The 12390-nt window shown below is 44.4% G+C and overlaps 1 protein-coding gene across 1 annotated transcript; it reads left to right on the forward strand.

Annotated features, from left to right (window-relative positions):
• The first annotated feature begins 548 nt into the window (after positions 1-548).
• On the forward strand, positions 549-11525 carry Pde6 (phosphodiesterase 6). Its single transcript, XM_078197401.1, has 12 exons — positions 549-711; positions 1625-1959; positions 3906-4142; positions 4667-5024; positions 5109-5278; positions 5525-5747; positions 6253-6327; positions 6399-6437; positions 6551-6832; positions 6906-7282; positions 7348-7784; positions 8285-11525. Exons 1-12 carry the CDS (start codon positions 658-660, stop codon positions 8917-8919), a joined length of 3222 nt encoding a protein of 1073 aa, XP_078053527.1. The 5' UTR covers positions 549-657; the 3' UTR covers positions 8920-11525.
• The last annotated feature ends 865 nt before the right edge of the window (positions 11526-12390 follow it).

Below are 12390 nucleotides of genomic sequence, written 5' to 3' on the forward strand. Positions count from 1 at the left end.
CGTGAATTACCGCGTTCCAGTTTTTAGCACGTAAAGCCGCAAAATTTGGTCGCGGCGAACGTTCGCTAAGAGAAGGTACACCCGTTGCAGCTTATTTATTTGTCCGAGTTATTTGCGCGTCCTTATTATCGCGCTGACCTATTAAACTTGTCGGCGTGCGCGTAAATAAATTGCACGTGTCGAGGTGCAGGTAGCACCGCGACACACCGAAACGAGACTTGTTGCAATCAATTCGAACAAATCGATCTCGAATCGTTCTATGCGTCACCGGGAGGCAACGCAAACGGCTCCTAGGAGAATACGATTCTAAATAAACTTATCGCGTGCTACCGAGAGCTATTTTTTCGTTCTTTTTTTTTTGTTCATCGACCGGTAACAATTCGGGCAGGAGAGGAGGAAAAAGAAAGAAAGGATTAAATTTTCCCCGCGAAATTCCGTCATTTAGCCGGGGCAAGTTCACCGAAACGAATACTTATTCCAGGCCCCCGGAGTTCCGAGAGTTGCACAACTCCAGAAGGTACGTAAAGTTTAACAAAGCGGCGCGAGTACAATGTGAAGTGTCCTCACCTCGTTCTCAACTTCCGCGAGTTATAAGCGGAGACGTGCCACCCCCCCTACCATTGCTCTCAATGGTAATTAATTCAGACCTAAGATGATATGGAGTCTGAGGACGAAGTGGACGAGAAGTCGCCGGGGCCGAAAGATGCAGAGGTAGGAATCTCGCGGCGAAAACCGTGCGAAAAAATCCTAAACGATATTTATTCGGGACTGGCTCGGTCGATCTCCCGAAAACTGCTACAGGTCGATCAAAATCATATTCATTCCCGGCGAAACGCATTTAAACAAACAAAACGACCATACATTATAATGTATAGTATTATAACGATCGATCAGAGTTGTTCGATGTACAGAATGTTTTGCAACTATTGTTTCGAATAAATATCGCTCGGAGATTAAAATATCCTTACAATTAGAGAGTATAATTTTTAATGTACTCAGAAGCTTTCCAATGAGAAAAAAGCTATTTGATCTAAATAAAGAATTCACTGATTTTCTATTTCTGGATACAATTCTTATAATTTTTAATGTACTCAGAAGCTTTCCAATGAGAAAAAAGCTATTTTGATCTAAATAAAGAATTCACTGATTTTCTGTTTCTGGATACAATTCTTAGGGAAAAAGGTATTCCAATATCTTTGAAACGGTAATAACTTCTTTAAAACTGGAATAAATTACTTTTTTGAAACTTTACAGTAAAATAGTCATTATACAGCAAACTAGTCTCAATCTCCAAAAAATTAAAGTCTTTGACATCGGTTCAAAAAAAGTGATTCGGTTTCAAAGGTGTTCGAATAATTCTTTTGGAGGTTATACAAAAGAATCTCTTCATATCACGTACAATATTCAACATAAACGTACAATATTCAACATAAACGTACAATGTACAACATAAACATACAATGTAAATTTGTTAATTCGAAAAGTGAAACGAGACTGGTCCTAGAATATTTCATGCAATTACTTTTCGGACGCTTTTATTTTTAATATGTAATAATATATAATTTTTATTTAAATTACTTTAAGGGCGATTAATTAAATTCTGACGCGATCTGTCCTCGGCCAGGTGAACCACAATGACAACATAGAAAACTTCAGTACGATGAAAATTTCGACGAAACCGATGTCCTCGAAGTCGGTAGAGAGGAGCGAGTGCCAGCTGGTTTGCTCCCCGAACCCCGAGGAATTCGAGGAACTCGTGGAATCCGAGGAACCTAAGGACCCGGACAAAATGGAGGCGTCCGCGCAAGAAAAATCAAAATTACCTTTAAGTCCGAGCAGCAAGACTGAAGTCAAGGACGGCGAGATAGCCAGATTCTGTAGAACGAAGAGGATCACCTGCCAGGAGACGATACACGAGTACGACGAGGACGATGGCCTGACGATGGAGAAGGTTGGAAGGTAAGATTTCGTCTGCATGAATTATTCGCATCATCTTTTAATGTGTCATAACCGCGGCTAAACTAGATCACAATTTTACATCAAACTTTAATCTACCTATAGAAGTTCAATAGTTAGTTTTAAATATTTATGTCAACCAAAAATATAAAAATTAAATATTTTTATTTTAAATAAATATAATTTTTAAATAAAAATAATTTTTATTTTAAATATTTATGTATAATAGATTCGACTTAGTCCGATTAGAATTATCATCGATTAAACGATAGCGAAGGTTGGAAGGTAAGATTTCATCTGTATGAATTATTCGCATCATATTTTAACCCTTTGCACTCGAGTGGTGACTCTGAGGCATCGCTAAAATTCTTCTATTATGTCACAGGATAATTTTTATACAAACAAAGTTAAGATTTCAAAAATTGTTAAACAGTGAAAATATTGGTATGAGTAACAAGAATCAATTTCTTGTGCATAAAAATGCACTTTGTTACGTAGAATGGAAATATTACGAGGCAAGAAAATTATTTTAGATTTACAGTTGAAATAGCTTCGAGTGCAAAGGGTTAATGTGTCATAACCGCGGCTAAACTAGATCACAATTTTACATCAAACTTTAATCTACCTATAGAATAAACTAAGCACAATCGATTTGAACTAGCCGATAGACATCTAATGGCTAGTGTAATATATTTGTATCAGCCTATAAGAACCTCTAGGTCAATACTAAATACTTGTTACAATGTAAAAGTTCATCATTAGGTTTAAACTATTTCAATCAGCCTGTAGAAATAAAATAGCTGGCACGAGCTATTTGTACAAGTCTGTAAAGTAGTAATCTGATACTAATTATAGTAATGGTACTGTTTACATCGTGATATAGAGTTCGATCTAATAATTAGTTGAGTAGGATAGATTTGTAGCAGCCTGTAAAAGTCTAATGACAAATGCGAAGTATTTATATTAGTCAGTAAACGTTCAACTGCCAGAAAAAAGGCACTTGTATCAACCCCTTGAACTATAACAACGAGTAAGAATCGTGACAAAAATTTCATACATGATCTGCTAAATATGAATATTATTAATATTATTATTAATATTTATTTCGAGATAAGAAATAAAATCTAATTCTTCAGTTAACAAAGTCTAGAAACGAAAGAAAATAGAAACAATAGAAGAAACAAAAATTGTTTGGATCTGTTAGGGAAAGTATTAAGGACAAATTAGTGCTAATCAACGCATTGTGAACGGAGTCGTACTGCAAGGGGTTAACCTGTAGATGTCCAATAGTCGATACGAGGTATTTGAAACAGTGTGTATAAATTCAGTAAAAATCAAAGTATTTATACCAACCTATAACGGTTCAAGGCACTTGCATCAACCTGTAGAGGTTCAATGGCAGGTTCAAAGTGTCCGTACCACTTTTCGAAGCTCAACGATCGGTAGAGAAACATTTGTATCATCCTGTAGAAGTTCGATGACCGGTAGAAAGTCTTGTAGGAGTTCAATAAACAATAGCAGACATTTCTGCCAGCCAGTAGAAGTTGTACAACTATCGCGACGTGTTTGTACCAGCCATCGGCGGTTCATTGGCCCGACCAAGCGATTTGCATCGGCCTGTAGAGGTTCAACAGCCGGGCGCAAGGTATCCGTAGAACTTCAACGACAAGTGCAAGGTATTTGCATCGGTCTGAGAAAGTTCCCGGGCTCGATCCGACGGCTCGTTGTCGCGGCATTTGCATCCTCCTGTACAAGTTCATCGGCCGGTGTCAAAGATCCGTGTTGTCCCCTTGGACAACGGTGTCGCCGCGTCCGATCGATTTTTCGAGAATTCGATCGGACGTCGACCGTTCCGTGGCCGGCGACCACGGAAATAGAAGAACCGGGCCAACATAATATTTTCCATTCGATATATATCAAGTACAGATCGAGTATTTTTGGATCGACAGGTATCTAGAGGCGCATCCAGAGGCGGTCGAGGCCTGGCTACGCGAGAACGCTAGCCACGAGCTCCGTCTCCGTCTCCAAGGCGCGACGTGCGTGGTCCAAAGCAAATCACCGGTGCGGACCTCGCACCAGGAAGAGAACCTACTGACGCGGAGCAAACGGAACAGCGTGACGTCCGATATCTTCCAAACGTGGCTGGACTCCAGTTCACCGGCGAAGAGGAGCAAGAGTCCCAATAGGTGTGTTAGCGCCACCATGATCAAAAACCCCTTAAAGGGTGAGCCTCGAGCAAACCGTTCGACAATTCTTGTATAACGTGAAACATCGATGAAACTTTTCCACAACGTTTCATAAATATTTTTTAACATTTCAAGATACATACATTTTTTCCGTTACATTTCATCGCCGTTTGCCGAGATAAATAAATTTTCTTCTTCAGAAATCTTCCATCTAGGACTAACTACAAAATGCAGTTTTCTTCGTAATAGAACTCTGCGCGTCGTACGAAAATAAATTATATTTTTACAAATTTTTATTCTAGTAAACCGTATTCTGCCGTATTATCATTCCTTTGAATTTCTTAAAATACTACTACCATTTTATTTCTTTACGAATATGCCAACTCGTAGAGAACAAGATTTATTATTTCAGTAAACGTCGATAAAATGCAAATAAAATTGATATATCAATCTGTATTGAAATTGTTCTGATTTCTACGACTTTTGCGATTCGATTGTCTTATATTCTTCGGTGTTTCTTGCAGGAACTATTCGTCGCTGGTGGGACGCCGAGAGGAGCTGAACAGGCTAGACGAGAGCGACCTGTTCATGGAACTGATCAGAGACGTGGCGAACGAGCTGGACATCAACGTGCTCTGCCACAAGATCCTGGTGAACGTCGGCCTGCTGACCCACGCCGATCGGGGCAGCCTTTTCCTAGCCAAAGGACCCCTGGAAGACAGATACCTGGTAGCGAAGCTGTTCGACGTGACTCAGGAGACGGAATTGGAGGAGGCGATCCGCAAGGCGAAGAACGAGGAGATCAAGATCCCGTTCGGCGTCGGGATCGCCGGCTACGTCGCACAGACTAAGGAGATCATCAATATCAAGGATGCTTACCAGGTTCGCATAATCCATATGATCGAAACGGTTCGCTCTGCCTCGTCGCCTAAGGTGACAAGATCAACTTTCGACTGTGTTCTTTAGGATCCCCGATTCAACAGCACCATCGACATGCGCACCGGCTACAAGACGACCTTGATCCTCTCGATGCCCATCTGCAACTACGAGGGCGACGTGATAGGGGTCGCCCAGATCATCAACAAGACCAACGGCAGCAACGAGTTCACCGACAGGGACGTCGAGGTGTTTCAAAGGTTGGCTGTGTGCGAGTCAAACGTAACTCGGTTGCAATGATTAACTTCGAAGCAATGATTATTAGATAGCGAAATATTTTCGCGAAAGAAAATGATCGTCATAGATCGTAGAACGTTCTTTCTTTCTTCGACCATTGCGGCGAATCGAAGATAACAGTTGTCCTTCCGTTCTTTTAATCGCTTTATTGTTTCATATTTAGCCTGTCCATTTTTCTGACGAACCGATCACGAAATCGATTGTCCCAGGTACTTGACGTTCTGCGGGATCGGTATACAGAACGCGCAGCTGTTCGAGCTGTCCGTGCAGGAATACAGGAGGAACCAGATACTCCTGAACCTGGCCAGGAACATATTCGAGGAGCAGAACAACCTCGAGTGCCTCGTCACCAAGATCATGACCGAGGCGAAAGAGCTGCTGAAGTGCGAGAGATGCGCTGTCTATCTTCTGGATCTCGACTGCGGCGAGGCAGTAAGTTCGGTCGCGATGGAATTCGAATTATCTGCCGCGATTCGGATCTACGAAGTCCTAGGGCTGGCCTTAATTCCTTGCCTTGATTAAGATTCATTAATTACGATTCCTCGAAGGAAGAAAACTTCGCACGAACTCGTAATACTATTACGAAGAAAAAGTCGTTTGATTTTTCGTACGAAATCGAAGGAAAAAATGGTAACACAGCGGTGATGTCCGCGAAGAATAACGTGTACCGTTTCATTAAAAGTCGACAAAACGTAACGGGAAAAAACAGTGCTTATCTTGAAATATTAAATAATACGTGTGCAAAATGGCGATAAATTTCATCGAGGTTTTATGTTATAAAAAAATTGCCAAATATCAGCTCCGATTGAACGCTTCACACGAGTCTCGGAAAAAGTAGAACAAAAATGTTTGCAAATCCAGTCCTGGAACTTTTTAGACTAAGACCGCGGAATGAATAATGTACCGAGCAGATTTAGAGGACCAAGTCTGATTTCAGGGCCACCTTGAAAAGATCGTCGAGCGGCCAGGAAAGTCGACGCAAGAGAGCAGAAAGCCGCTGTCTAGACGAGAGGTGAGTGAGACCGGCTCGCGTTGCTCGAACTCGTAAGTCTGATCGTGTTTTTCTCTTTCCTGGCGGCCCAGAGCAACAACATCGAAATGGAGGACATTTTCCAGCAGCACGTGAGTAAACCCGAACACAAGCGATACCAAACGTTCGATCTTTCTCGCGCGATATACGTATACACATAGGGGACGTTGCTGTTGACGAAGACGTTGAACTTGAACATCCGTAGGCTCTGAACGACGCCAACAAGTTCACGACCATCTTCGAGATGGACAATAAGAGCAAGGAGGGCAAGGTTTACAGGCCTAGCCCGAACGATCTGTCGAGCCCTCTCGGACAGATCGCGAGATACGTGGCTGCGACCGGACAGATCTTGAATATCGGGGACGTGGCTACTTGGCTGAAGAAAGACGTCATGCAATCTGGAAACGAACCGATCAAGAGCATCCTCTGCATGCCGATCGTGAACGGGCAGAGGACCGTGATCGGTGTCGCCCAGCTGATCAACAAGGTCCGTTCAGTATCGTACGTGGTTTTGCTAGCAAAGAGGGTGTTGACGATCAACTAGAGGATTTCGTTCGTAGGACAACGGAACGTCTTTCACCGACTCCGACGTGTCGATCTTCGAGGCGTTCGCGATCTTCTGCGGCCTCGGGATCCACAACACGCAAATGTACGAGTCCGCCTGCAAGCTGATGGCCAAGCAGAAGGTGGCCCTCGAATGCTTGAGCTACCATGCCACCGCCAGCAACGACGACACCGTTAAGCTAACGTCGGAGCCGATACCGTCCGCGGAAACGTTCAATCTGTACAGTTTCACGTTCATCGACTTTGACCTGACCGACGAGGACACCTGCAGGGCTACCATCCGAATGTTCAAACAGTGCAACCTGATCCAGAAGTTCCACATACCCTACGAAGTCCTTTGCAGGTGGATACTCAGCGTTAAGAAGAATTACAGGTAACTAGTCTACGATGCTATCTCGCTTCTGTTGCCCGAAATTAATGCGATTCGAATTTATGTAGACCGGTCAAGTACCATAACTGGAGGCACGCGCTGAACGTCGCGCAGACGATGTTCGCCATGCTGAAAACCGGGAAGATGGAGCAATTCATGACCGATCTAGAGATTTTGGGGCTCTTGGTAGCCTGTCTGTGCCACGATCTGGACCATCGTGGAACGAACAACGCGTTCCAAACGAAAACGGAGTCCCCGTTGGCGATACTTTATTCGACCAGCACCATGGAGCATCATCACTTCGATCAGTGCGTGATGATACTCAACTCGGACAGCAACAACATCTTCCAGAACCTGTCCATGCAAGATTTTAGAAGGGTAATGAGGGTCGTGGAGAGCGCGATCCTTTCTACGGATCTGGCGGGCTACTTCAAGAAGAAGGATCGGTTCATGGAGCTGATAGACAATGGGGAGTTCGACTGGCAGAGTGAGGAGAAGAAAGAACGTAAGTCTCTATAATGCTGGCTTTCAGATTTGAGCATCAAATCCTCGCAGCTAGTAGATTTTCCTTGCAATTCGGATTAACTAAAACTTGGATTTTCTAAGTTGCAAACTTTACACTTCGTTGGGTTCTAGACTTTATTGGGCTCTAGACTTAATTCAACTCTAGACTCTATTGTGCTCTGAACTTCATTCGGCTCTAGACTCTATTGAGCTCGAAACTGTTGCGCTCTGAACTTCATTCGGCTCTAGACTCTATTGAGCTCGAAACTGTTGCGCTCTGAACTTCCTTCGGCTCTAGACTCTATTGAGCTCGAAACTGTTGCGCTCTGAACTTCATTCGGCTCTAGACTCTATTGAGCTCGAAACTGTTGCGCTCTGAACTTCATTCGGCTCTGAGCTCTATTGGACTCTAGCCTCAAGAAACTGCAACTCTCTACTTTCAAAGCAAATTGTTTCGCCATTACTACAATATGAAACTGTAATTGTTGTCCTTGCTCGCAGTGCTCTGCGGGATGATGATGACCGCCTGCGACGTCAGCGCGATCGCGAAGCCGTGGGACGTCCAGCACCGAGTAGCCAAGCTGGTAGCGGACGAATTCTTCGACCAAGGGGACCTGGAACGTCTCCAGCTGAATCAGCAGCCGGTCGCGATGATGGACCGCGAGAAGCGTGACGAGCTGCCTCAGATGCAGGTCGGGTTCATCGACATGATCTGTCTGCCGTTGTACAAAGTGATGGCGGACACGTTCCCGTGGATCATGCCGCTGTACAACGGCACCATGGAGAACCGAAGACACTGGCAGGACCTCGCCGAAAAGGTGAAGATGGGCCTGACCTGGATCGACCGCGACACCATCGAGGAACCGGTCGAGGAGTTCGTCGACTCCGAGCCGAAGGACATCGAGTTCACGGTGACAACCTTGAACTGCGCCCACGCCGAACGCAAAGAGACCACGGAGAAGTCGTCGCTCGGCAGGTTCGCGTCGTTGAAGAAAGGCGGCCGAACGTTGAGCAAAGGTGTCCGGCATCGGATCAGCAGATCGTTGTACGCGAGCGGAACGCCGGAGGACACCGCGAAGTCGAAGGCGTTGATCCCCGACAGGAAGAGCCGCAACAAGCTGTGCTTGCTCATTTGACGTCTCACGTCGAGCACTCTGGAGAGTCTGTGAACGAGATCGAGGACGAGTTAATCGTACCCTGGAAGGTCAATTCTCGAACGCCCAGTCGCGTGGGCGGTCGGCTGATGAGGCGAATGACGTACCGCCGAGGTATGAATCATTGAGAGGACCGGCTGACAACGAGGCGAACTCCTAAATAGGCGATCTCGACGATCGAAGGAGCCTAGGGGAGGAAGCGAGACGCAGGCGATCCGAAGCCGAGCGCCGGATCTGATTGGAACGAGGCGTCGAATCGAGAAAAGCGTTAGGGGATGTCTCAATGGATGAATGCGCGCGCCAGAGCGGCTGTACTCCGAAGAGATTTTGTTGCATTCGTGTCCGATGTACGTAGAAAAACTGGATAGAGTTTAGTCGATGGCTAGGTAGTTGGGCTGAACGCCGAACGGCGAGAATTCGGATTCGAATTTTGACAATCTTTTTTGTATTATATCTCGATAAACCTTAGGCTAGATACGGAACGATCGATCGGGGACGGAGGTGCGTTTGTTTCGCGGGACATTTTTATATACCAGAGGAGAACGACGACGGACACCGGGACACGCCGCGTTCCCCGCTCCGTTGCGACGGAGAAGCATCCCGAGAACGGCGAATCCCGGCCGGCCCGGCGACGAATCCAGTCGTCCGTGGCGGTCGCCGGATCGATTGAATCAATAATGATTTTGGTTGCGTCAGAGACGGCCGGGGCCGGGCCAAGCGTCGAGGGCTCGGCCGTCTCCTCGACGCAGGAAAACGAAAACGCGATTTCGCAATTCCACTTTTATACGGTCGAGATCCCCGAGAGGTGCTCAAGGATACGAGGCTGCTCGTGTTGACCCGTCGTTCCTGTATTTCATTAGACCCCTGTTTTTCCCGTCGGCCGAGGCAAACATCGACGGAGAGGAAAACGATCGCGCCGATTGGACAACCTCTGACCGGGGGATTATCGGTGTCCTGATCGACGCCGGTGACGCTGGAGAGCGAACCAGTACCGGATGGACGGATTTGCGAAACCCTGTGATTTGTTTGTTACGATGATAGACCGTGTTTATGCTATCCGATTTTTTAGTGGAATTTTTGCAATTGAAATTTCAATGTAATCCCTTTCGCAGAGTGACGTCGAAGTATGCAACAGGCGAGGTCTCAAGAAAATAGAGTAGCGCACACAGTCAGTATTTGTCCTGTTACAGTTTCGTGATAACGAATCGTACAACGATTAACCTCGTCTCATTTTAAAGCTTGGAGTTTCTATTTTCACGTCCGGTCGTTCATTATTTTCTGAAATGTATGTACGTGATACAGCGAACGAAAAATCAAAGACACAAGTTAAATTAAAAATTGAAATGTCTGTAAAAGCAATGGAAAATTTTTTTCGTAAACGAATCTATCATGGATTTGAAGATTGAAGCTTCCTCTTTGCGATGACTCCTCCAAAATTCGTATACAATTTTTCTTAGCGGTTTTATGGACGAGAAACCAATAATAAATGAGGTACTGTAAAATGGAACTTCGATAAAAGCTTAATCAAACCACTAAACAAAAATCGCACGACGAAGCATAAAGGATCGTTGTGAAAGGGAGGCTTCAATCTTTAAATATAATTTAGGTTTAATCGTAAAAGAATTTTCCACTGTATTTACAGACCTTTTAATCCATAAAATTTTGAAGGCATAGCACGTCCCCAGTTTCACGCTTCCCATCTTATACAAATTCATTTTACAAGAAAATGAACGATACATAACAAAAACAGAAGCACCGAGCTTTAAAATAAACCGAGGTTTATCGTTGTACTACTGGTTTTTATAAAATGATAACAATTGAAATATTGACACTGTAAATAACAACAAAAACAGGAACTCGCGGTATTTTGAAAAGTTGAAAAGCGTTCATAAAAAAAATAGTATATCAACGATCATCAGTCGTCCCTTGCGTTTCACTTGTCGGATGCCGAAAATCGATCCCAAAATTCCCACAATATCAAAATCATTGAATTAACGAAACCGAAACTGTATAGTTAAAACGTGCCGTTAGCGTAACTCTTTCGTTCTCGAAAAGTCCTAGGAACATTCAGTTTATTCGATATATCACGATAAAAATAAATTCCAAAATCCGGTTCAAAATTTGTGTCACCCGTACGTGTTCGCCGCACCACTCGACGTGTCAGATTCGATGGAAGAGCACGATTGTCTTCGATGCATTTCGGAATCGGTAGCGCACTGATTTGCGAAAGAGTCTCGTTCGAGAGATTGACCGGCATCGTTCGTGAAACGGCGAAAGAACCGTACCATTTCGAAGGAAAATATGAACCACCGTTTGAAACGTCGAATAAACTGTTCGAATAAGGTGTCCCGCTGATGAACCGTGAATTTTTTGACGTGGAATTCAACGATGTTAAACGAACCAAGAAAATCGTTGACCCGGTACTGCATCGCGAGGCGGAGGCGCATGGCGAATCAATGGAATTGCATACGTCGAATCTACGCTACAGATATTATTATCCCCGCGATATTTCTCGGTTGTGGTGATTCGAAGCGAACACGAGGAATTCAGTGCAAAGAGCGAGGCTAGTTTCTAGTCTTGTAGTTACGAACGAGGGCAAGCCTGTCGAGAAGATTATTGCGCCCGATTAAATAAAGATCTGAATGTGCTCAAAACATCTCTTTCTCTCTCTCTCTCTCTCTCTATCAGTCACTCAATTTCTTTCGATTGTCTTCGTGTCTTTTCCGTTCTCTCTCTCTCTCTCTCTCTCTCTCTCTCTCTCTCTCTCTCTCTCTCTCTCAGTCACTCAATTTCTCTCGATTGTCTTCATGTCTCTTTCGTTATCTTTCTCTCTCACTCTCAAACATTCAATTTCTCTCGATTGCCTTCGTGTTTCTTACTCTATCCCCCCTCTCTCTCTCTCTCTCGCTCTGTCTTTCTTTCAATCACTCGTTTTCTCTCTCTCTTGATTCCCTCCACAATTTCCTTGTCGGTAATATTGGACTCGTCTTGGTGGCTTTTACGCAGTTTTTATTAATAAAACATTTAGAAATTACACTCGAACGACGGTGTCCTTTTACACGCTAACGAATCAGCAAACGTTTTGGTCCTACGATTAAATTAAGTATAACAAACGGTTTCTTCTTCTTTCATCGTATTTTCCCGTACATTTTTGTCGGCAATTAATTCGCTATTTACAACATTATGCAACGCGCGCGTGTCTCTCTCTCTCTGTGTGTTTGTATGTGGGTCGTTGCATACGAGCGGAGCCTGGCGCGGTCCAACGTTCGCGACGACGTACAATATCGTCGCTTTTTTTGATCTGTGCTCGTCAACAAGCTACTGACATGAGTCTCTCTCTTTCTCTCTCTCTGTAGAACCTACCCCTTCCCACCGTCTTTTCGGTTTCTTATTCACTGATCACGCGGAAACAAACGTCGTGGCAGTGGCGCGGCTATTTGGCGAGATTCATTG

This window comes from Augochlora pura, chromosome 3, assembly GCF_028453695.1.
Source record: "Augochlora pura isolate Apur16 chromosome 3, APUR_v2.2.1, whole genome shotgun sequence".
Lineage (NCBI taxonomy): Eukaryota > Metazoa > Arthropoda > Insecta > Hymenoptera > Halictidae > Augochlora > Augochlora pura.